This window comes from Ruditapes philippinarum, unplaced genomic scaffold, assembly GCF_026571515.1.
Source record: "Ruditapes philippinarum isolate M1 unplaced genomic scaffold, ASM2657151v2 ctg10126_1_1_1_1, whole genome shotgun sequence".
NCBI lineage: Eukaryota > Metazoa > Mollusca > Bivalvia > Venerida > Veneridae > Ruditapes > Ruditapes philippinarum.
Genome location: NW_026862612.1, coordinates 8,087 through 36,083, shown reverse-complemented (window position 1 = coordinate 36,083; position 27,997 = coordinate 8,087). Strand labels below are relative to the sequence as shown.

The 27,997-nt window shown below is 35.0% G+C and overlaps 1 protein-coding gene across 2 annotated transcripts; it reads right to left on the bottom strand.

Annotated features, from left to right (window-relative positions):
* On the bottom strand, window positions 1-27,997 carry LOC132719592 (uncharacterized; the record flags this gene model as incomplete). Of its 2 annotated transcripts, none has more annotated exon segments than XM_060703381.1 (12): window positions 1-2,404; window positions 3,493-3,633; window positions 4,249-5,166; window positions 6,196-6,417; window positions 8,185-8,274; window positions 8,840-9,007; window positions 13,232-13,282; window positions 15,440-15,478; window positions 18,336-18,455; window positions 24,055-24,090; window positions 25,681-25,881; window positions 27,801-27,997. In XM_060703381.1, coding segments are annotated over 12 exon segments (2,335 nt in total), but the record flags the coding sequence as incomplete, so codon positions are not given.

Here is a 27,997-nt window from a genome sequence, read left to right as displayed (position 1 = left end):
TAAAACTTTTGAAATAATTTATGTAACAAATTTAGTATGGTTATAATGACATTTAATGAATGTTAAAAATCTTACATGTACATGTATATGAAAATAAAATGTACAATGATTTATAAGAAAATATGAGTAATAATTAATTTAAAGGCACATTATGCCTAAGAATTTCACACATTTTTCTTTTCTTTATAATAGACAAACAGGGGTTTTATTATGTATAAATAATGGTTTATGAGCATGTTAGGTGCTTGTCAAATGAAGAAAATTGCACTTAATTTAAAATAATTTGACATAAAAGTAGCAAAATTAAAACAAAGTAGTATTTTGACTTCCATAGAAAATCACTACTGTACTGAGTTACCAAAAAACAAGTAATGAGTAACTGTTTTAAAACTATATCAGGACACCAAAAATTATATAACTTCTGAGAAATAAAGTTAAAACATGAAAGCATTTGTAGGGCATAATAGGCCTTTTTACTGACAAATTAAACTTTTTATCATTAAACATAAAGACCATGTGATAAAAAAATTCAACAAAGTGTTCAGTTAAAATTCTTAATGTAATTGATATCATATAATATGAGAAGTTTCACAAGCTGTATGGTTAAACATTAAACTATGATTTAAAACATTACCAAATAATAAAAGATAAAATCAAACCAAAATACTACTGATACATTGTATTTTGAATTTACAATCAAATTCAGATAAAAAGAGTTTGTCATTTTACATGTTATTCTTTTAAATTTATGTTTATAAGTGTATATATTTTAAATTTTTTTAAGATACTTAATAAGCTATATCTTTGATATTTGATCACATAACTGCAAACGTACACTAAATTAAAATTAATCAATGAATTAAATCACATGAAATTTTCATTTTATAAATACATGTATTTAGAATTAATCATGAACAAAAAATCTTAACAAAATAATTTAAGGCCATAGCCAATACAGCAGAGTTGAAATACATTATATGTGATCAATTTGAAACTTCATTTACATCAAAGTAAAGTATATACAATCTATACATCAGATCCACGAATTAAAGGAAAACAAACAGAGCTCAGCTTCAAGAAATAAGAACACCGATTCCAATATTGATCTGATCCCTATATTGTTCCAGTCGTATCATTGACATAATTCATTAAAACATGAAGTTTATTGCTTCAAGTAACATTAATGACTTGAAATTCTGCCGTCAAGAATCATGTCTCTTGTACACACCTATATTCATAAAAACGAGTAATGTGGGAACCTTAAACAGCCCTTGACGTCACTTAACTTTTTTTAAGAGACATATTGAATTCTTAGAGAAGTTCTATTCTATAGCACTTGAAATAAATAGAAAGACTTTTTTTGAAATTTGCTTATTGTTAACTATCAATATTTATCTTAAATATTTTAAGGGTAATTCTCTTTTATTTTTAACGTCTATGACAATGTTAATGTCATTTGTAAAATGACGTTAAGGGTAGATTTCTCATGATGGTGTTTAATTATATTAAAAATAAATAACAAAAAACAATATAATGTCGGAGATGACGTTAATGTTAGCGCAGAACGTCATATTATATAACACGCTTTATCACACACCCGTGCGATTTTGCGACTCCATAAATATGGTATCGCACGGCCGTGCATATATTTTGACGTCACGTCATTAGCGTTATACAAACATAGTGCAAAGACGCGCTAAATGTTAGCGTTATACTATAGACGCGTCAATGAAAAATGACTCTTATTTCACTTTAAACGGTCTTTATTTTGGGTATGTGATAAATAGAATATTAAATTTGTGTAAGTTCATTACTGAATTTATTGCACTCGCTGAATAAAATAATATTATGCTTGCCAGAGGCTCGCATAATAAAATTTTTATTCAACTCCTGCAATAAATTCAGTATTGAACTTACACTCATTCAATATCCTCTATTTAATATGAACGTTATCAATTCCAGACAAGTACAGCCTCTTACAATTGAGTCAGGGAATGGAATCTTTGGCTCAGTAGTCTAGGAGGATACAACTACTGCCTGTAAATGAGTTCGAATCCCAGCCTTGGCAGTTCATCACGGATATCATGTGCCTCACACATGCGATGAAAACACGTGATTCTGAAATCTTTGACACCATATCATCCACATTTCCAAAAGTTTGTTAATAAGGTATTACACCATATAGTCGTGATGACCCAGTATATTCTCATCAAGAAAACACAGTTTTTTATTCCCTACTTTCAAATTCCATGTTAACTATCAGAATGGTCATCAATGTGATGTTCCAGATCGTTTTCTAGAACACTATCATGTCTATAAGGTAAGTGTTGGATTTCTCCCTCTGGATATGCATGTTCTAAATCTCCTTCAACGCCATACACATGGCCATCTCCAAGAATATCATCTAAAAAAAAAATACAATCTTAAAAACAACATATTATCAAAGAAATACAATATAACACTTACTCAGACAAAAGTTCAAAACTTCGTCGTATCACATGCAGTGAGAATTATTTACAGGAACTCCACTCAGATATAAAGCCTTAAAACATAAAATTTAAATTTCTAACAAAGATCCACTGGGGCACTTAAAACAGAAAAATATGCAAAAGATAAGAAGTATATTCAGAAATAAAATGAAAATCATATTTTTTTGGTCTTTTTGGATCATTTTCCCAATTAGAATAATTATTCTGGAAAAATAAAGTGAGCGAAAGATCTGAAATTTTGCAAAGAAGTTATTGGTCTAGGCCTTCTTAAAATGGAACATTAACCACAAATAGTATTTCCAGTCCTGTCATGTCAAAAAACTCAGCTGAGTCTTTTAAAAGTAACACTATGTTTATATCATGTAATGTAAGCATATCAATTCAAAATTATAAACTAAATAAATAAAAGCTTAAGAAAGTGATTTCTTGCATTCAGACTGGCGTTTCCGTGAGTTTTACCCATGCCGGAAATTTCATCTGGCATGGGGGGTTCCAGATGAGTCGCGTGCTGTACAATGGCACGATTAGGATGACGCCATTTTACCGTTATGAATGAAGTTGTAATTCATACGCTGTTGTAAGAAAGTAGTTACGGTTGTAATGATAAAAATTTTATTGAAAATAAAGATAAAGAATTTAAAATATAATGGAACATGGTAGAATATGCAAGAAAAAATATCTGATATATGTTTGCGGTTCGGATCGGAATATCCGTCCCTCGGTCACCCGCCCAATGGGCGGGTCACCTCAGGACGGATATTCAATCCAAACCGCAAAATATGACAGACATTATTAATATTTCATGGGTTTCATTATTAACAGATTGATGATACATATCATCGGTTGAAATCCTGTAAAAATCGGTTGTATTTTCAGCCGGTAGATTAAAATATCCCCTTTGATTCTGGGCTAGATTGGCTGTTTTTGTTGGCACTTCTGTTGCCTGAGATAAAAACTCTGATATTTTCAAAACACTTCAGAGAATAAATGAGGTAAAGCTTACTTTGTAATGCAACACTATTGAGCCTTTCTGATATACTGTCCACATCATCATCACCATTATCATGAGCAATATCATCACCAATATCATCATCATCAGCAGTATCATGATGATGGTCCACAATAGCCTCCTGCTGAGTAACTGCTGAAAATAGAACCCAATTCTATTTACACAACTGGCTTCCAGAATGGTAAACAAATTGTATATAAAATATCAAACTAGCCGCAACGATCATGATAATTTGACTCTTTCTTCATAACAGAGAAGCATAAACATTTTGAGCCGCGCCATGACAAATCCAACATAATGCGTTTGAGACCAGCATGAATCCAGACCAGCCTGCGCAACGGCCCAGTCTGATCAGGATACATGCTGATCGCTATCAGTTTCTCTACTTGTAATAGGGTTTGTAGGCGAACAGCATGAATACTGATCAGACTGCGCCGTTGCGCAGGCTGGTCTGGATCCATGCTGGTCGCAAACGCATTATGTTGGTTTTGTCATGGCACGGCTCAAATGTAGTTTAAGAAATATAATGCCATATGCCAAATATCTAACTTCAGTCTTTGTAGATTCAAATAGGATTTTTTTAAAGTCTTCATTTTTTGTAAGTCTATTTTTAGCTCCTGTGACCTACTTATGTATCAGACTGAAACCTGTAAAATAACATTTGTAGAAGACCAGCTAAGAATAATTCTTCTAAAAAATACAAAAATCTTACTTTCTCAATTACTTAATATAATTATGTTAGCTACTTACTATCAGGTACATATAACTGTTTTCTAAAAGTCTCCTGTATAGAACCACTTCCTTCACTGTGGTTCATAGGTGAAACACTTCCTGCTGGATCAGGTCTTATCCTGGCACCATTATCTTGATCTGCCCTGGCACCAGTATATTCACCTGCCCTGGCACCAGCATCTTGATCTGCCCCGGCATGAGTATATTCACCTGCCCTGGCACCAATATCTTCATCTACCCTGGCACAAGAATATTCACCTGCCCTGGTACCAGTATATTCACCTGCCCTGGTACCAGTATATTCACCTCCCCTGGCGCCAGTATCTTCATTTCTATCTTCAGAAGGATTCAGATATCCTCTTTTCTGCAAAGCCTGTATATCAAGACCCATTGATAGTTCTCTTGACTTTTTATTTAATGATCCAATACTTAATTGAGGAGCATCATCAAAAATAGCTCTAAATTGTTCTCTAGCCAAACTGGCGCTAGTCTGCGTCTGATAACCACTGGTGCTGTACCTTAAATCACCATCTCTAGTATTGTCATTAGAGTTGTTGCGTTGACTAACAACCCTATCAGATGCTATATTACTTGAACTACTAATGCGATGCCCATTAGAAGATTGTACACCAGAATCAATTGTGTTACGTTGTAACTGATCTCTGAACATTTCAGAGCTCAAATCTGCTGCATGTCTAAAAGGGTCAGCATCACCTCTTGTTTCTTTTACAACTTCTCCTCTTACTAAATTTCCTTGTGGCAACAATTCATTATCCTCTATAACATCCTGGTCATTTTGATTGTTGAGGATAGAGTCAAACTTCAAGTGAGAAGTACTTGATGGTTGCTGGGGTTGATTATAAACTGGATTTACTGTTTTCAAACTACTGGTATCCTTGTTGCTAGCCTCCTTCCCTATTGTATTAGGTCGAATTGCTGCAATTAATAAAAAAAAATTATGTAACTTTTTTGTTGAATCGGAAACTTATCATTTGACCTGGAGAATAAATTTAATACTTTCACTGTTTCAATTGGAAAATAGATTTATAACTTTTATTAATAATAAAAAAAAATTTAACTTTGTCGAACTGAATAACAATTACATAAACATGTGACACTGACTCACTGTCACTAATTCAGACATGTCACCCGCCAACTTTTTTTCTGCCGAAGGAACCAGAGATCATGTTAAAGAGATCCGAGGTAAACAAAATATATATTTTATAGGAATTTTGCTTGGGACTGGATGATAAGCTCAAGCAAAGAGAGGTATTCTAGCCATCTGAGTTTGAGAAAAGGAAGTTTAACAGTACCCTCATTGCTTAAGGTAGACCATAGGTAATGGGCACTATAAGGAACTGTAAAATTGACAGCATAAGACAGTTATATGTCTTCAAGGTCACCTGTTTGCAAAATTTAAATAAAATTTACCGTGCATACTTCGTATAGTCGAGCTAAAAATCATTAAAAGGACAAAAGATATTTCTATTAAAGAGCTATAACTCGGCCAAAAGTTTTTCAAGCGGCCATTACTCTGACAAAAATTATTGAACAGAAAAATGCCAATGATGTGCATAGCTAGACTTGGTACTGATAATTCTTGTAAAGTTTGGATGAAATTACACTACATGTAGTATATTTTTGTGGAGTAATCCGGACCAGTTTTGTGACGGACAGACAGAGGTGCTCAAAGTTTGGTATTTAAGTGGCTACTCTTTTGTTCTCTCTCTTTTGTTCTTTTAGACATGTAAGAGAAGAAGTTGCCACATAAGAGCTTACTGAATGAACAAGTATCCAAGGAAATTTACTGTTACCTATTGTTCCCATAGACCCCTAAGTATATATATGTTTGTACGGACGGACGGACAGACAGACAGACGATGGAGAAGTGATCTCTATATGTCTACTCTGTAGAGACTACACAAAAATGTGACAACTGAACACTAATTATAAACAACATCATACCTGGCAAAGCTATACTTATTTCAAAGCTTCCACAATATTCAATCTTGTTGGTAAGTGTAATATACCACATGTAAAGTCCTGCATCCACATCAGAGGCATCTTTTACATTGTACATGTGGATATATTCCTCCCATCCAATAGCACTATTCCCTTTTCTTTCTATCCTAAACTTTGTAACTTCATAACCTCCAGTAGAGTTTGGTATAATTTGAAAATCTGATCCTGAAAGTATAAGACTACCATTAACAAAACATAAAAGCTCTAAGTTTTCTGCACATTCAAACTAAAATAAACTAGAAGGGTTTTTGTCACAAAAACGTATGTCTCCCAAAACTGCGTATGGTCATTCATGTTGAAATTTCATGGAAATCCCACCTGTAGCTTGACCTGTGAAAGCCGGACAAGATTTTTCTATTCATAGCTCTGATGGCCATTTTGTGCAGCCTAGGGAAACGTGCCGGTATTGTGCACAACAAGGGATGGTACTGATCACTCCTGTAAAGTTTGGTTGAAATCCCACCAGAAGTAACTGTACAGTAGAAGTACAGACATGAATTTGAAGGAAAGAAATATCCAAGTATTTGTTTTATAAAACTAGAAATGTGTCATCATGCCACGGATGCCCCCGCATGCAGCCAAAATTTCAGATGTTATAATACATTTGTTTGCACAAATTATTTTTTTTCATTTAAAGTTCAAATTATTCAGTCTTAACCTTTTGAAAATAGCATATTTCATATTTGTAGCCAAAATAATTGCTACATACATTTCAGTGCTGAAACTGAAAGTTCAAAATTTTTCCAGTATTCAAGAAAGATAAGTTTGTCCAAAATCATTGAACCACGACCAAATTCAAACTTAAACTGCTTATTCCTAAGATGTATCTATATTATTTTCAAAGTGAAAGGGACATAACTCTGCCAAAAAAATCATCGAACCATGACCAAATTCCAACTTGACCTGCCGCCCATTCCTTTGACATATCCATTGAGTTGTTGGGTAGATAATGAACAGAAACTGTAAATTTCATATTATTTTCAAAGTGAAAGGGGCATCACTCTGCCAAAAATCATTGAACCATGACCAAATTCGAACTTGGCCTGGGCATTCCAAAAACATATCCATATGTCAAATTTGAGTTGAATGTGTTGTACCTTTGGGGAGATAATGAACGGAAACTGAAAATTTCATATTATTTTCAAAGTAAAAGGGGCATAACTCTGCCAAAAATCATCGAATCATAACAAAATTCGCACTTGACCTGTATTTTCTCATGACATATCCATATGTAAATTTTGAGTTGAATGTGTTGTACCATTGGGGAGATAATGAACGGAAACTGATGATGAAGGAATGACAGAATGACGGAATGACGGAACAGGGTAACACTATATGCCCCGGCCATTACATGGCGGGGGCATAATAAAAATGCTACTATTAGATCTACCAATTGTATTAAATACATTAATACACATCATAGTTGTGCCATTAGGTGATAATCGTCCCTGAAATGAATAATGGCCTCGGGCTGAAGCCCTCGGGCCATTATTCATTTTGTGGGCTGATTATCACCTTCCGACCCTACTCTGCTGTGTATTAATCTCTTATTCTCTGCAAAACATAAATGTTTGATAACCATTTCTGGCATAACCATTTCTGTGACAATATGTTAAGTATTGTGTTGCTATACATTGACAATATCAAGAAAATCCTCCATTGTTACTAAATCTTGACTCCCTATTTATTATACCAGAAGGTGCTTATTTCAAAGATTCCCTTGAAAAATTTCCATTGTTTCTTAGTAACATTCACCATGTTCATGTATTATGAACTGCATCTTTCTCGGAAGCAGTGTGTACATGATACAACAACAAATATCTCCTGAATCCAAGGGGCATTAAAAAGTCAATGATACATTTGTTTCACTAATTTTCATTGGTTTACTAAAATTTTTCATATTTTCGTACAAATAACACTGTTTAAGCAAACCTCGTTCTATTGAGTATATGTCTCCTTGCCAGGGTATGCTCTTTTTTCTTTCTCCACCCTCAAATTGTATAATGCTCACAGTAGGTTTGACTGAAAACAACAATTACAACAGAATCTAAAGCAATATGCCTCCAGATCCATGCTAATTTTCATGAAAATTTTAAAAATTTATTCAAAAGTTAAAATATTGTAAAGGGAACAAAAGAAACTTATTTTTATACATTGTAAATCGCACTTTCAATCCACATAACTTACCAAAAAGATGTTTAAATATGCAAAAATAGTTCTTACTACTATAGTCACGCAGTAGAAATATGGTGATGAATACTTCAAAATCTGACATTCAGTAATTGCACAAAACATGTAAATCATTATTTAAATATAGAATCTTTTTTACTTTTTTAAAACTCTTTGTATATTTTTCAAAAGTCACTCACACACTTTAAACTTCTAAGACAAATTTGTCAGAAGTATCTTGTGGTATATTTAAATATGCTTCAAGTATACATTTATTTTAGTGTTGATCTTTTTATTTCTCAAAAAAAAAGGGAATTTAACAGTTAAGAAAATATACCTCCTCAGTGTTTTGCAGGGGTGTGGGGGTGGCAAAGGGGGGCTACAAGATCTGCTGTGAATCAATAGTTTTCAATATTACCTGAAGGATGTGGCATTATTAATTTGGTGTTTTCATCATCTGTACTGCCCTCATCATCTTCAGTGTCTGAGCTTCTTGTAGAACCAGATAAACTTTCAGCTCTACTAGGAGATCTATTACCTGACTGACTGCCACCTTCCAAATCACTTTCTGGTGTAAAAGGATCAGCTAAGAAATGAATGTATTACTACTAAAGATAGAAAAATAGGGAAAATACTGCTGAGATGCACCATTAATTAACTCTTATGCTAAATATGAAAATTAAGACCTGTCTATTATTCAATCTGAACAAGATATTTCATTCAGTTTTAGCAAAATTTTAAAAACAGACTGAATAGCAAACAGTGCAGACCATGATCCGACTATATAGATGTAACAGCTGATCTTGGTCTGCACTGGTAACATAGATATAGGTAGATACAGTTGATGCCAGCAGGCTAAAGGTTAAATTTCCCAAACATATCTTTATCTAACACAGCTTTCAGTTCAGCACAAAGTAATACTTCAAATATGATCATGCATTACATTTCTTTAAGCTAGGGTCTTTCAAACACCGAAAACCCTGAGTGTTGTTGTGTATTGTTTATATTTGAATTTGCAAAACATGAAAATAATCAAAACATTAAGTCTAATTATAACAAGAATTTTAACGTCCCCCGTCTCGGGGAAGTTTCATATGAAGCAAAAAAATTGTGCTATTTCAAAAGATTGGGGTATGAATCTCAGGACTATCAGTCCAAAATTATGATCAATGCTAGATCTGTAAATGCAACAATAAATTCAATAAAGAACAAGAGGGCCATGATGGCCCTGAGGTCGCTCACCTGTATATAGGCAGCCCCCCACCCCCCGGCCAATTTTTACCTAAGGGCTTTTATTTGTTTATTTGAACAGACTTGGTAGACACCCAAAAGAAGATGTTTCATGCTAAACATCTAAGTTCTAGCTCATTGGGTTTTTTAAAAGAGAATTTTTAAAGTTTTTACTATACACATATAGTTAAAAACAATGACACCCCTGGGGCAGGGCCAGTTTTGACCCCGGGCTTTTATTTGAACAAACTTTGTAGATATTTACTTAAAGATGTTTCATGCTTAATATCTAAACTCTAGCTATTTGGGTTTTTTCAAAGAAGATTTTTGCTATACACATATAAGGAAAATCAATGACCCCCCCCCCGGGCGGGGCCAGTTTTGACCCCAGGGCTTTTATTTGAACATACTTGGTAGACACCCATTAGAACATGTTTCATGCTAAATATCTTAGCTCTAGCTCTTTGAGTTCTTTAAAAGAAGATTTGTTCAGTTTTTACTATATGCATATAGGGAAAATCAATGACCCCCTGGGGCGGGGCCAATTTTGACCCCAGGGCTTTTATTTGAACAAACTTGGTAGACATTCATTAGAAGATGTTTCATGCTAAATATCTTAGCTCTACCTCTTTGGGTTCTTTAAAAGAAGATTTTTTTAAGTTTTTACTATATGCATATAGGGAAAATCTATGACCCCCTGGGGCGGGGTCAATTTTGACCCAAGGGCTTTTATTTGAACAAACTTGGTAGACATTCACTAGAAGATGTTTCATGTCAAATATCTAAGCTCTAGCTTTTATGGTTCTTTAAAAGAAGATTTTTTAAGTCTTTACTATATGCATATAGGGAAAATCAATGACCCCCCGGGGCGGGGCCAATTTTGACCCCAGGGCTTTAATTTGAACAAACTTGGTAGACACTCACTAGAAGATGTTTCATGCTTAATATCTTAGCTCTAGCTCTTTGGATTCTTTAAATGAAGATTTTTTAAGTTTTTACTATATGCATATAGGGAAAATCAATGATCCCCTGGGGCGGGGCCAATTTTGACCCCAGGGCTTTTATTTGAACAAACTTGGTAGACACTCACTAGAAGATGTTTCATGCCAAATATCTAAGCTCTAGCTCTTAGGGTTGTTTAAAAGAAGATATTTAAAGATTTTTCTTTTGGTTGCCATGGCAACCAGAGTTCTGCAAGGAATTAAATTCTTTGAACAATTTTTAAAGGTGACCACCAAAGGAACATTCCTGTGAAGTTTGGATGAAATTGGCTCAGTGGTTTATGAGGAGATGTCATTTAAAGCAAAAGTTTACGGACGGACGCCGGACGGACGGACGCCGGACGAAAAGCGATCACAAAAGCTCACCCTGTCACTTTGTGACAGTTGAGCTAATAAAAATGAAAACGGAATTTAAAAATCTATCATGTTAAGCTTTGACCTTTAAGTGTGACCTTGACCTTGAAGGTAGGGGTGAAGGTGTTGTGCATGACATATTGTCTTACTATTGTAACTATTTGTGCCAAGTATTTTTAAAATCCCTTGAACTATAAAGAAGTTATAGATCGGACACAAAATATACCCTATAACAGATTGGAGACAAAACATACCCTATAACAGACTATGTTAATCTTTGACCTTAGAGGTAGGGACCCATGCTTTGCGCCTGATATATCGTCTTATTATTGTATTTTTAAAATCCCTTGATCTATGAAAAAGTGATGGACTGGACACAACATATACCTTATAACAGACTATGAAAATCTTTGACCTCTACGTGTGGCCCTGGCCTTGAGGGTAGGGACACATGTGTTACTCATGACAGATCATCTTATCATTGTGACTATTTGTGCCAAGTATTTTCAAAAGCCCATGATCTTTGAAGAAGTTATGGACGGGTCACAAAATATACCATATAACAGACTCTGTTAACCTTTGACCTCTAAGAGTGACCTTGACATTGGAGGTAGGGGTGCAGGTGTTGTACTTGACATATCGTCTAATTACTATGACTATTTGTGTTTAGATTCAAAATCCCGAAGAAGTTCTACATCGGACACAAAATATACCCTAAAACAGACTATGTTAACTTTTGACCTCTAAGTCTGACCTTGAACTTGGAGGTAAGAATGCAGGTGTTGCACATGACACCTCGTCTTATTATAGTGCCTATTTGTGGCAAGTATTAACAAAATCCTTTGATCTTTGAAAAAGTTATGGACCGGACACAAAATATACCTTGTAACAGACTATGTTAATCTTTGACGCTCCAAGTGTGACCTTGACCTTGGAAGCAGGTGACTGGTTTTTGCGCATGACACATAGTCTCATTATTATTGTGAACAATTGTGTCAAGTATTTACAAAATCCCATCAAAGATAAGAAAGTTATAGACCGGACACGACATACACCCTCAAATAGACAATGTTGACCTTGAATGAGCAAGTGCGACCTTGACCCTTGAGGTAGGGGTCTGGTTGTTGTGCATGACACATCGTCGCATTATAACAAACATTTGTGCCAAGTAATTTTAGATTCCTTTGATAAATAACAAAGTTATGGACCGGGCACGAAAATGTGACAGACGGACAGACGTACTCACAAAATGGTACTTATGTAACTATTCCTTTGATCTGAATTTAGCTCATAAAAACAAAAAATAGCTCCAAATTTGAATCTTATGAGTTTTTGTTCTTATTTAACTACAGAATGAAGCTCATAAATATCAAATGTTTACACAGACACAGACGGACGGACGTCCGGCAAAAATGGAATAAAGGGCCATTTCTTTTGTTATTTTCTATTGTTAAATAGAGGGCATATGGCCCCTTACTCTATTGTTATGCAATGAACACTATTGATCTCTTTTGTTCTGTTTACAGTTAGATGGCCCTCTATCCCTGTCCAGTAGTGCGGACAGACAGACATATGGACAGACAGACGGACAGAGCCTTTTTCTATATTCCAATTTTTTCGTGAAAAGGCGGGGGGGGGGACAATAACCCTATCCTCATAACTGAATTTTCCTAAATATTATTGTTTGTTTTATTTTCTTGTTTTTTTTTTGTTTGTTTTGTTTTGTTTTTTTTTGGTGTTTTTTTTTAAAGAGGGGATTATGGCCCTTTTACTGCTCATCTGGATAATTACAAGTATATATGCACAAGTTTACTTATAACTTTATGACAAATTAGTCGTTAACATTATTTATTTATCTTAGTGTCTTTGACCCCAATGACCTTTCATGATATTATAGTGAAAACAATTGACTTATACATCATCAATTTAATATGCAGTAAAGTGTTAACTCCTTAGTATATAATTCAATGCCAGCTAACCCATAACTGCACTAAAGTGATAGCATATCCTGATATACAGAATATTGCCCAATAACATGGATTTTCATAAAAATGTGATTTAAGTCTAAACCAAGTAAAGTTATTGATGGCAAACCTAATTAGTCCCTTGTGGTGAACCAAAATGACACTAAAAATTAGTTCTGGTCATATTTAATATTCAGGTAAATATATCATGAGGTTAAGATGAGACTCGTAATTTTATAATTAATATAACAAAAGACTTACCTGTCTCTTCATTCCCTTCATTAATATCAAGTCTTACATCATTTAACCCGACTGCAAATAAAAAACAACAAAATACTATATAAGAAACAATGCTTGGATTTTTGCTTGAGTAAAAGCTACCAGTACTTAAACACACGTAGATGACTCAGATTTGTTATAAAACTATTATATTCATACAGCAATAGATGAGTGGATTTAAATGAAATTGGGGAAATTCCTCCAAAATGGAGTTAAAATGAAAATCATTATATTTTCTGCTGCTGACAAATAAGCAATTACTGCACCCCGTTAATTTAGAATTTAATGAGGATTGTCCTAAACAGTTTATTTTTCGTGATGGCAAATTAATAAAAAGGTATTATTTTGGTCAAGATATATGGAAAACATTTTCACTCAACATGATAAAACTCGATATATTTTGACTTGCTTTACTGGCTCGTAAAAATATATAGAGGATATTTGTTTAGTTCAGTGTAAGATCGGAATATATTTCACCAAGAGAGCACCAAAAGGTATATTTCATGAGTGGCGCGGACACGAGTGAAATATGAACTTTTGGTGTTCACAAGGTGAAATATATTTGGATCTTACACTAAACTAAACAAATTTTCTTTTAATTATATGCATTGAAACATTTTAAAAAGACATTAAACCTAATACTGAATGAGAAGGGCGCCAAATAATAATACAATGCGCCGTCATTTGCAACGTCACGTCATTAAGTTGGTACACAGTACTGTGCAAGCTGGTATTTCACCGAAACATCGTAAGAGGGTTAAATTCAAAACAGTGAAATTATCAAGGTGGTAATTTCACTGTTTAAAACAGTGAAATTACCAGTTTAATATCACTGATATATTTCGTTAAACCATCGAAAAGCATGTAATAAATGGAATTTCATTAATATCCTGAAAATATATTCCATACTACATTCAAACGAAAAATTAGAGGTACATTATGGCCTTTTTCCTGCTTATTTGAATAATGCCCAAGTTTACTTATAACTTTCTGACAAAATGAAGACTGTAACATCGAAGACTGTAACATCATTTCTTTATCTTAGTGACTTTGACCCCAATGACCTCATATCTTTGATAATAATAGAGAAAACAATTGACCTCTTATGCATTGACACCTTATTGCAGTTGTGGGGGTTAACTCCTTAATATACAAGAGGGCCATGATGGCCCTGAGTTGCTCACCAGGAACAACTGCTTTTCAGTGTTGAAAATAATTTTTCAAATGAACTTGCTGAAAGGCAAGTTCCGCTCTTTCGGCAAGTTCAGCTCAACTTTAACTTGCCCCTCTAGTAATATACTTCCACAACACTGATTGTTTTTTTTCTTTTTCTTCATAATAAACAATAGGGCCACAAAGAATGCTACAGACAAAGTCTGGTGATTATCCATCAATTATTTAAGTACGAGATGATGTTCATAGGTTTTTCTATTTTTAGCTTTAGCTGCCCCTTAAAGGGGCCAATCAAATTAATATGAGCAAACTTGATAAAAGACTACCTAAGTCTGCTACAGACAAAATTTGGTTAGGAAACTACCCGCCTATATGACTGAAATACTGGTGGGAAAAGGCGTAAAATGAAACAAACAAACAAACAAAATTTGGTGATCATCTATCAATTAGTTCTGTACAAGGAGACATTAAAAGGTATTTCTATTTTTAACTTTCGCAGCCCCTAAAAGAGGCCAATCACATTAATAAGAGCAAAATTGATAAAACACTTCCTAAGAATGCTACATACAAAGTTTGGTGATCATCCATCAATTAGTTCTGTAGAACAAGATGTCTAAACGTTTTTCTTTTTTCTAGCTCAAAAGACTCCTAAAAGGGGCCAATCAAATTAAAATGAGCAAATACAAGACTACCTAAAAATGCTACAGACAAATTTTGGTGATTATCCATCATTTAATTTAGTAGTAGAAGATGTTTAAAGGTTTTAAGCTCTATTTTAAGCTCTGTTGACCCCTAAATGGGGCCAACTGTAATTATGGCATGAGCAAAATTACATAAATATGTGATTTAACTCTAAACCAAGTGGAGTTATTTCACATACATTAATGGTAAACATATATTCTGAATTAACATGGGACCAATAAATTAGTTCTGGTCATATTTGGTAATGCTCAAAATTTGAGATGAGGTAAAAAATTGAGACTTGTAATCTTATCATTAATATAACGCAAGACATACCTCTCTCTGCATTCATTTCTTCCATTTCAGCCACCGCCACTAAAAAAAACAACAAGAGGGCCATGATGGCCCTGAGGTCGCTCACCTGTATATAGGCCCCCGGAGCGGGGCCAGTTTAAACCCCAGGGCTTTTATTTGAACAAACTTGGAAGACACCCATTTGAAAATGTTTCATGATGTCATAAGTTTTTACTACACACATATAATGAAAAACAATGACCTCCGCCCCCCCCCCTGGCAGGGCCAATTTTAACCCAACGGCTTTTATTTGAACAAACTTGGTAGACACCCACAAGAAGATGTTTCATGCTACACATCTAACCTCTAGCTCATTGGGTTTTTTAAAAGAAGGTTTTTTAAGTTTTTACTATACACATATAGTTTAAAACAATGACACCTCTGAGGCGGGGCCAGTTTTGACCCCAGGGCTAGAATATGTTTCATGCTTAATATCTTAACTCTAGCTATTTGGGTTTTTTCAAAGAAGATTTTTAAGTTTTTGCCATACACATATTTAGGGAAATCAATGACCCCCGGGGCGGGGCCAATTTTGACCCCAGGGCTTTTATTTGAACAAACTTTGTAGACAATCATTAGAAGATGTTTCATGCCAAATATCTTAGCTCTAGCTCCATGGGTTCTTTAAAAGAAGATTTTTTAAGTTTTTACTATATGCATATAGGGAAAATCAATGACCCCCTGGGGCGGGGCCAATTTTGACCCAAAGGCTTTTATTTGAACAAACTTGGTAGACACTCACTAGAAGATGTTTCATGCCAAATATCTTAGCTCTAGCTCTTTGGGTTCTTTAAAAGAAGATTTTTAAAAAAAATTTTTACTATATGCATATAGGGAAAATAAATGACCCCCTGGGGCGGGGCCAATTTTAACCCAAAGGCTTTTATTTGAACAAACTTGGTAGACACTCACTAGAAAATGTTTCATGCCAAATATCTTAGCTCTAGCTCTTTGGGTTCTTTAAAAGAAGATTTTTTAAAGTTTTTACTATATGCATATAGGGAAAATCGATGACCCCCTCGGGCGGGGCCAATTTTGACCCCAGGGCTTTTATTTGAACAAACTTGGTAGACACTCATTAGAAGATGATTCATGCCAAATATCTAAGCTCTAGCTCTTAGGGTTGTTTAAAAGAAGATATTTAAAGATTTTTCTTTCAGTTGCCATGGCAACCAGAGTTCTGCATGGAATTAAATTCTTTGGACAATTTTTAAAGGTTACCACCAAAGGAACATTCCTGTGAAGTTTGGATGAAATTGGCTTAGTGGTTTATGAGGAGATGTCATTTAAAGCAAAAGTTTACGGACGGACGCCGGACGAAAAGCGATCACAAAAGCTCACCCTGTCACTTTGTGACAGGTGAGCTAAAAAAGGTACAAGTAAAATGGTTTCCTGCGGGGAACATTTTTAATGATATAAAGATATTTCATTTAACTATTTTCAACATTTTTTTTTAGGGGGGGGGGGGGGGTAAATAAACGTTTGTATCAGGAATATAGTTAACAATAATCGATCAATATAGTAGAAGGTCTTTGGAAAGTGGTGACCGTTGAAGACCGAAGAAGGCCGAAGATAAAACAATTATTTCTTTTTAAGAAAATCATTAAATAGGCCTACCATTTTATGAATAATTCCGAGCAAAAAAAATAAAGTAAACACACAAGTTTACGCAGAAAATATCTCTATTTATTATGGCAGATGCCACTACGAATATTTTAATTTTGTAGATTTTCAGTATTTGTAAAATTTGAGATAGATTTTAAAGAAACATTGATAATTTTCAAACACATCATTCAAGTTTTTGCAACCTAAACGGTAAAATTATTATAGAAAATTAGAAATATCACGTAATAGTTTATTGTTCTTAATTAGGTGTAGTTCGGAGTAATTCCCTAGAGGTAAATCCGTAACGTATCGGCAAACGGTATTTAGCTAGGTTTTCGAAAAGGTCAATTAACCAATCATGAACGGTTTACAGATCACATGCTCCTCCATGTACCGAAAACAGGTCACGTGCTCCTCCATGCCTCAAAAGTTAAACGCGTACCAATACCCTGCGGTCTCCAGACCGCAGGGAATAACCAAAATGTAATAAAGGAAACAATGCTTGGATCTTTTATCTTTATTTAAGTAAAAACTAATAGTACTTAAACACACATGGTTCAATGGAAAGGGGAAAATTCCTACAAAATGGAGTTAAAATGAAAATCATTATATTTTCTGCTGTTCCTATGCATGTACACTTAATATTACTAAATTTCTCTATATTCCTGCTTCAACTTCTAAGACCAAACAGTATGTACGGTAGTTTATGTATATTAATAACATTTATTTCACACTTTATAGAACATAACAAATGCACTCTATCATTTGCACTGTGTGATGTTTAAACATCCGAAAATCCGAAATCATTATCGGATCAAGTCTTTAAGTATCAATTAAGCCTCGTTTTCATTTCCAGAGTCCAAAAGTTTACATTAAATCCACATCACACCACATATAGCTCATATTTTAGCGTCAAAAATATCTTTATCAAATGCACATTATTTTCCATATAGCCTCATTTTCACTTTCAGACTCCAAAACCTCTATCAAATTTTTACTGTAATTAAAGTAAAATGTCAAAAATGTTCGTGTGAATTAGAGGTCTTTGAACATGATTGGCAACAATACTGGTTATTTTGGACTCGTACACAACCTCAAAACCTATATCAGACTTGGCTATTGCATCATCCAATATAGTTTTGACAGCTGTGTACTAGTACAATTGAATTCCATATTGTACTTTACAATGTATAAACATCATACTATTTGTTACAGGTGCTCTCAAAAATTTAAAAGTTATAATGAAATTGAATAAACAAATTGTTCTACATACTATCTTCCCTAGATCTGGCTCTTTTAATTTTCTTATAACATAGGCAGGAGAAATATGCAAGTATTGCAATTACAACCGATCCAACAATTACAGCTACCATGATGACAAGCTTAACAATACCTGAGAAATACAAAATAATGTTTAAATAATATTATATTTTGACAACCAATAAACTGAAATATCAAAAGAAACGAATTACATAAAATATAAAAATGCAAGCCAAATATATAGTGACAAATAACAAGAACTGTCGTAGGACAGTATTGGCTCGACTATTCGAAAATGTGTCACAAGGGTGTTTTATTGAGCATAATAATGCTAATTAACTATGAATACATCAAATTGACCGAAAAGGTACAAAGGCTTGTTATAAAGATGTTTTATCAAGTAAATTACTGCTTTATTATTATGAATGCATAAAATTGTCCCAAAAAAGGCACAAACCCTTCAGTTGAGATAACAGCTTACAAGCAAAACTTTACCGTGAATTTCTAAGTTGAAAAAGGGGAGAAAAATCAGCCTAAATGCAAGAAAGAATTATGGATCTTGGTCAGAGACCTACAATTATGACCATAATGCATATGTGAAGTTTTAAATAAATATCTTTAATAGTTATTGAGATATGTAAAACTTGCATAACTGTAAACATTAACCAAGAGACTAAGAAGAAAAGGGGAGATGAATCAGCCTAAATGCAAGACAGAGTTATGGAACTTGGTCAGTGACATACAATTATGACCCTCCAATTATGACCAAGTTCATGTATAAAGTTTCAAGTAAATATCTTTGAAGACTTTTAATCTTTAACCAAAATTTCTAAGTTTCAAAGGGGCAAATAATTCTGCAAATATTGCAGGCAGAGTTATGCAATTTTGAAAACTGATGTACATTGTTACTATAAAAAAGTATTGTAAATTTCAATTGAATATCTCAAGCAACAAGATATGTTTGTAAAACATGTATGCCCCCTATCAGCAGCCATTTAGTCATGTGATAAGGTTATTATGCATGACTTCTGACCCAGTGATCAAACAATTAAGAAGGGTTATAAAGTATCTACTGGTCATGACCTTAACCTTTGACCCCTTGACCCAAAACTCAATAGGGGTCATCTGCTGGCCATGACCAATCATCATACAAAGTTTGAAGTTCCTAGGCCTAAGCGTTTTTAGTTAATTGATTGGATACAGTTTTTACCTACAAGGTCAATGTGACCTTGACCTTTGACTCCTTGACCCCAAAATCAATAGGTCATCTGCTGGTCATGACCAATCACCATACCAAGTTTGAAGTTCCTAGACCTAAGGCTTCTTTAGTTATTGATCGGAAACCATTTAACATACAAGGTCAATGTGACCTTGACCTTTGACCCCAAAATCAATAGGGGTCATCTGCTGGTCATGACCAATCCCATGCCAAGTTTGAAGTTCCTAGGCCGAAGCGTTCTTTAGTTATTGATCAGAAACCGTTTTTACTTACAATGTCAATGTGACCTTGACCTTTGACCCCTTGATCCCAAAATCAATAGGGGTAATCTGCTGGTCATGACAAATCACCATACCAAGTTTGAAGTTCCTAGGCCTAAGTGTTCTTAAGTTATTGATCATAAACCGTTTTTTCTTACAAGGCCAATGTGACCTTGACCTTTGCCCCTTGACCCAAAACTCAATAGGGGTCATCTGCTGGTCACGACCAATCATCATACAAAGTTTGAAGTTCCTAGGCCTAAGCATTTTTAGTTAATTGATCGGAAACCGTTTTTACCTACAAGGTCAATGTGACCTTGACCTTTGACCCCTTGACCCCAAAATCAATAGGTCATCTGCTGGTCATGACCAATCACCATACCAAGTTTGAAGTTCCTAGGCCTGAGGGTTCTTAAGTTATTGATTGGAAAGCATTTTAACCTACAAGGTCAATGTGACCTTGCCCTTTGACCCCTTAACCCCAATATCAATAGGGGTCACCTGCTGGTCATGACCAATCACCATACCAAGTTTGAAGTTCCTAGGCCTAAGGGTTCTTTAGTTATTGATCGGAAACCGTTTTTACCTAAGAGGTCAATGTGACCTTGACCTTTGACCATTTGACCCCAAAATCAATAGGGGTCATCTACTGATCATGACCAATCACCATATCATGTTTGAAGTCCCTATGCCTTATGGTTTTTTCGTTATTGATCGGAAACCGTTTTTACCTACAAGGTCAATGTGACCTTGACCTTTGACCCCTTAACCCCAAAATCAATAGGGGTCATCTGCTGGTCATAACAAATCACCATACCAAGTTTGAAGTTCCTAGGCCTAAGGGTTCTTTTGTTATTGATCAGAAACCGTTTTTACCCAAGACGTCAATGTGACCTTGACCTTTGACCCCTTGACCCCAAAATCAATAGGGATCATCTACTGATCATGGCCAATCACCATACCAAGTTTGAAGTTCCTAGGCCTTAAAGTTCTTTAGTTATTGATCGGAAACCGTTTTTACCTACAAGGTCAATGTGACCTTGACCTTTGACCCCTTAACCCCAAAATCAATAGGGTTCATCTGCTAGTCATAGCCAATCACCATACCAAGTTTGAAGTTCCTAGGCCTAAGGGTTCTTTTGTTATTGATCAGAAACCGTTTTTACCCAAGAGGTCAGTGTGACCTTGACCTTTGACCCCTTGACCCCAAAATCAATAGGGATCATCTACTGATCATGACCAATCACCATACCAAGTTTGAAGTTCCTAGGCCTTAAAGTTCTTTATTTATTGATCGGAAACCGTTTTTACCTACAAGGTCAATGTGACCTTGACCTTTGACCCCTTAACCCCAAAATTAATAGGGGTCATCTGCTGGTCATAACCAATCACCGTATCAAGTTTGAAGTTCCTAGGCCTAAGGGTTCTTTTGTTATTGATCAGAAACCGTTTTTACCCAAGAGGTCAATGTGACCTTGACCTTTGACCCCTTGACCCCAAAATCAATAGGGGTCATCTACTGATCATGACCAATCACCATACCAAGTTTAAAGTTCCTAGGCCTTAAAGTTCTTTAGTTATTGATTGGAAACTGTTTTTGCTTACAAGGTCAATGTGACCTTGACCCTTGACCCCAAAATCAATAGGGGTCATCTACTGATCATGACCAATCACCATACCAAGTTTGAAGTCCCTAGGCCTAAGGGTTCTTTCGTTATTGATCGGAAACCGTTTTTACCTACAAGGTCAATGTGACCTTGACCTTTGACCCCTTGACCCCAAAATCAATAGGGGTCATCTACTGATCATGACCAATCACCATACCAAGTTTGAAGTTCCTAGGCCTTAAGGTTCTTTATTTATTGATCGGAAACCGTTTTTACCTACAAGGTCAATGTGACCTTGACCTTTGACCCCTTAACCCCAAAATTAATAGGGGTCATCTGCTGGTCATATCCAATCACCGTACCAAGTTTGAAGTTCCTAGGCCTAAGGGTTCTTTTGTTATTGATCAGAAACCGTTTTTACCCAAGAGGTCAATGTGACCTTGTCCTTTGACCCCTTGACCCCAAAATCAATAGGGGTCATCTACTGATCATGACCAATCACCATACCAAGTTTAAAGTTCCTAGGCCTTAAAGTTCTTTAGTTATTGATTGGAAACTGTTTTTGCTTACAAGGTCAATGTGACCTTGACCCTTGACCCCAAAATCAATAGGGGTCATCTACTGATCATGACCAATCACCATACCAAGTTTGAAGTCCCTAGGCCTAAGGGTTCTTTCGTTATTGATCGGAAACCATTTTTACCTACAAGGTCAATGTGACCTTGACCTTTGACCCCTTGACCCCAAAATCAATAGGGGTCATCTACTGATCATGACCAATCACCATACCAAGTTTGAAGTTCCTAGGCCTTAAGGTTCTTTAGTTATTGATCGGAAACCGTTTTTGCTTACAAGGTCAATGTGACCTTGACCTTTGACCCCTTGACCCCAAAATCAATAGGGGTCATCTACTGGTCATGACAAATCACCATACCAAGTTTGAAGTTCCTAGGCCTAAGGGTTCTTTAGTTATCACTCGGAAACCATTTGGTCTACGGACCGACGGACCGACGGACCGACAAGTGCAAAGCAATATACCCCCTTTTCTTCGAAATGGGGGCATAATAAATGAGATATTTGACTTTACAAAAAACTTTAACCAAAATTTCTAAGTTAAAAAGGGGCATAATTCTGTCAATATTGTAGGCAGAGTTATCCAACTTGTCAATCTGATGTACATTGTTACTATAAATAAGTATTGTAAGTTTCAATTGAATATCTCAAGCAATAATTGACGTGGACGCCGATGCAGGGGCAACTACAATAGCTCTCATATTCTTTGAATAGTCGAGCTAAAAATGATCTAAAAATCATTGTATTTCATATAATGATTCAAAATATAAAAGTAATTCTCAGGAATGGACAAAAAGACTCTCACTTAGAAAATCTAATGATTTACTCCTCCCTGCAAAAAAGATGTCCAGATAGGTCATACTGTGATACACGATGAATGTATAATACACAGGTGTGCAAATGACCCTTATTAAAGGCAAAATAAATCTAAGTTTTGCAGGGTATTGTAAAAGATTTAATATGAAACCGTCTGTTATCAATCTAAGTTATCCATTCTCTAAATATAACAAGGGCAACATTGTCACAAAATAGGCCTGTCACAAAAGCATTTGACAGATATGGGCATTAAAGATATGCAAAAAAGAGATTTGTGTTGGGAAATATCCGGAAAATATCTGGATATTTTACCATCTATACTGACCTTGACCTTGAAAATACTAACCTAAATTACATGTGTCACATTTGTAGTCATGACAGTTATCATTTGAGTAACAATCCATCAATAAATGATGACTAAATGGTCCCTGTACACAAACTTTGACTTTGGTATTTGGGACCTGGATTATGTGCGCAATAAGCCTCACAATGATGATCATTTGTGCCAAGTTATATTGAAATCCCTCTATGCATGTAGAAGTTTTGTGACCTTGACCTTGCATTTATTAACCTAAATTACATGTTTCACACCTGAGTGGTTATGATAATGACCTTTTGTGTTTCAATCCCTCAATAAATGAGGACTAAATTGTCTAAATACACATTTTTGTATTTTTATCTGAACTTTAACCCCTATGTATGACCTTAACCTTGGCAGCAGGCACTCCACCTCACATTATGGTGAACATCTGTGCCAGTTATATTGAAATCCCCCTATGCATGTAGAAGTTTTGCTCTGTGCGTTTTTTATGACCTCTAATTGTGACCTTGACCTTTGACCTGACTCATATGCTTGACACAGTTTCTCAGTGGTGAACACTTCAATGAAGTTTCATTAAAATTCCTCCATGTGTATAGGAGATAATTGCTCCTTACAAAAATTGGACGCTGCAGCCCGAACGACTGCCCGCAAAGGGGGAAAACTGTAAAACAACGCGTTTTTAAACAGGCGTATAAAAAATGTTAAAATATAAGGGGTTTTTAGCAATATGTCAATTCATACTGAATTATTAATGTTGTGGTGTACAGAAGGCATTCTAAAACTAAGGCAAATAATACTGTTGTAGGTGCTTAGGGTGTTATAATAAATAATAAATACAAATTGCAAGAACTTTTTTTCACATTTGAGCTAAAATAAATACGTTTTAAATAATCATCATCGTGACAAAATATAGTTAATACAATATTAATACTTACTTTCAGGTTCAATGATTTTAGGTTCAATTACAGGAGCTGAAAAAAAAACAAAAAACAAATACAATATAAAGACATCATTCATGACACCAATTCAGTATCTTTTAACATAAACACTATCATTTTACATTGCTTTCACAAAAACATTATACATTTATTTTCCTGCTGTGTAGACAATATATATATTTCAATTTAAAAACTTGTAAATAATATTTGTTTTTGTGTTTAACTTCAAATGGTAACTCAAGTTTCAGTCAGTTTTTGTTTACTCTTCATAAACTTCAAAACAATTACATTGTTACAAACTTTTTCACATTTGTAAAAGACAGTTGCACAGGCAAAATCGAGCGCTTCACGGAATGCATTTGACACCCCCGACCGACACACAAACCGATATAAACCCACCACTGTAGAACAATAAGCCAACATTTATAATATTCCCTGATGGAATTGTCAGAGGCTGCAATCACTTGACTTGAAGTTCAGATACATAATACCTTGTTTTAACATGACAATTTTTTTTCAATTTTGCAGGGCATTAACCTATGCCAATGGCATGCACAGTTTAAAAATTGACCTTTGTGTTATGTTGAGTAGGATGTCAATAAACAGAGAGAAGCTGCTATTTTTATATTACTTTTTTACTGTTGCATGCCTCCAGATAAACCAAACTATTTTAGGGAAAATTAAATTTGAGAAAAATGAACTAAGATTTTAAGGAAAGAAAGAGATTCAAGATTCAAGTAATAATTTACATGTTATGTGTGATTAGTGACTGATTCTGCAGTATTTTTCACTATATTTCTACTTTGTAACTAACACAGTAAGGGCTTTTTTTGCATATTTTGACCTTTTTTGATAATTTACATGGATCTAAAGTGCTATTTGCAATCTGTAAATGACTTTCTTTGTTCACTTGTCAATATTTTACTTTTAAATATATTTTTCATTTTTTTTTGAAAATAATCATGAACCTGGAGGCATGCTGCTTTATGTCATCTGACATTTAAATCCTTCCATCATTATTTCTTTACAAAGACAACATGCTTATTAAACAGCTGCAGCCATGCTGTTTTTTTGTACTACTATGCAGATACAAATAATGCACATGACAAAAATGTAGTTATGAGTTTTGGATAATGACCAACAAATTTTTTGAAGTTTAAAAAGGGTTTGATTTCATTCAAAATACATGTCAGAGTTATGGGCCTTGGAAACTGACCTCGAGTTATGATCAGAAAGGGATGTATTAAGTTTTAAGTGAATACCTTCAGTAGTTTTGATGACTGAAGTTGCATGCAAATCGTTAACCAAGAATTTTCTAAATTTAAAAAGGGCCACTGAATTATGTCAAAATCTTTGCTAGCCTTAGATACTGTTCTCTTATTATAAATGTGCCAACAAATATCATTAGTGGTTGATGAGATATTATGTTGCATGCAAAACTTTAGCAGTGAGTGTTAGGCCAAAAACACAAGCAGGTGCCCAGATGTGTAGGATAGCCCTACTATTCTTCAAAAAGCTGAATTAATCTCCAAGATAAAAACTGTTCTCTATGATAATTCACTAACTTCTAACAGTTTTTTTTACAGGTAACATATATGCATGATAAATTAACTTTTCACATACCTTCACATTTTTGCCACGTTGATGCTGGTTGTACTTCCCACTGGAGCGACTCATTGCAGTAATACTGCCAGTCCAACCTCTCAGTTATATTACACACAAGTGCACACTTAAAATACACTGAGTAATTAACAAAACTGTAACCTGGATCACAGACCCACTCATGGTTTTTTGTCTTGTTTATTTCTGGTGGTGGTCCACACCCTGTGTAAAAGTAATTAAACAAGCAAATTCGTTGAATTTATATCCCCCATCGAGTACTGGTTATTACTAACACAACAACTGAAGACATAAGGCTTTTTTATATATTTATAATGGCATAAACAGTAATATTCTTAGAACATAATAAATATTCAGGGAAATAACAGAACCTTAATTAACTCAGAGTCAAATACATGTAGTAATATCTAAACATGGCAATGAGATGTAAATTGCATTTTTGCATCTAAGTTCCCATAATGTTTTGTTGAAATCAATACAGCAGTTGCAAAGAAATAGCAATATTGCTCTATATGTATACTACATAACTAATCAAAGGCCATAACTCTGTAATGAAGGGTCTGGTCTGAACAAGGCAACAAAGTATGCACATCTCATCTTGGTATTAATGGTTCCTATAAAGTTTAATTGAATTCCAACAAGTTGTTGCAGAGAAGTAGCTCTAAATGCATACTGCATAACTAATCAAGGGCCATAACTCTGAGTAAATGTCTGACCAGAACAAGGCGATGATATGCACATCTCCTCTTGGTTTTGAAGGTTCCATAAAGTTTGTCCTATATACATACTGCATAACTAATCAAGGGTCATAACTCTGAGCTGAAGTGTCTGACCGGAACAATGCGACAATATTCCCATCTCCTCTTGGTATTAAAGGTTCCCATAAAGTTTCGGTTAATTCCAACAAGTTGTTGCCGAAAAGAAGCATGGAAATAATTATTGCTCTATATGCTTACTGCTTAACTTATCAAGGGCCATTACTCTGAGTTAAAGGGTCTGACCGGAACAAGCTGACGATATGCGTATCTCCTGTTAATATTGAAGGTTCCCATAATGTTTCATTGAATTTCAGCCAGTAGTTGCTGAGGAGTTGCACGGAAACAATTATTGCACTATATTATACTGCATAAGTAATCAAGGACCATAACTCTGAGTTAAAATGTCTGACCAGAACAAGGCGACTATATGCACATCTCATCTTGGTATTGAAAGTTCCCATAAAGTTTCGCTGAATTCCAGCCAGTAGTTGCAGAGAAACAGCATGGAAACAATTATTGCTCTATATGCATACTGCATAACTTATCAAGGACCATAACTCTGAGTTAAAGTGTCTGACCGAAACAAGCTGACTATATGTGCATCCCCTTTTATATTGAAGGTTCCCATAAAGTTCTTTGAATTCCAGCCATTTGTTGCTGAGAAGCGGTTGGAAACGATTTTTGCTCTATATGCACAATGCAAAACTAATCAAGGGCCATAACTCAAGTTAAAGGGTCTGACCAGAACAAGGCGACGATATGCTCATCTCCTCTTGGTATTAAAGGTTCCCATAAAGTTTCATTGATTTCCAGCCAGTAGTTGCTGAGAAGTAGCGCGGAAACGATTTTTGCTCTATATGCATAATGCAAAACTAATCAAGGGCCATAACTCTTGAGTTAAAAGGTCTGACTGGAACAAGACAACGATATGGGCATCTTCTCTTGATATTGATAATTCCCATTAAGTTTCATTAAATTCCAGCCAGTAGATGCAGAGAAATAGCGTGGAAACAAAATTCGGAAGGATGGAAGGACAACGCAAAAACAATATCCCCGGATCTATCGGCGGGGGATAATAATCTACCTAACGAGATTCATTTAAAAACAACAATTAACTTGTTAGTTGTTTAACTACTTAAATGGACTTGTCCAGCTTCTGTTTTTCAAACTGTCCATTATGAAAAGTTGAAGTAAGCAGACAGTATAGAGCCTGCTCTGCCACTATGGATGGTTCAGGCTAGCTTAATTCATCATATCTCCGAGTGTGGAGTTCAAATCTACAGAGGGGAAAAAATTCAGTCCAGTAACTCTAACCACTTTGACACCTGGACTTAAAAAAATTATAATTATATCAAAGTGACTAACCAGGAACCTCTCCTTTGTCACACAATGGATACTTTGAACTTGCATTCTCCTGGGGTAAAATCACTTCAGCAATGTTTTTTCCGTGGTATTTCTCTCCACACTTGTATTGCCGGGCATCATGATATTCACTATTTAGCAGAGCCTCTAATGGGCAGTACCTACAGTACTTTGGGTCCCCAAACTGTGGTTGATATATG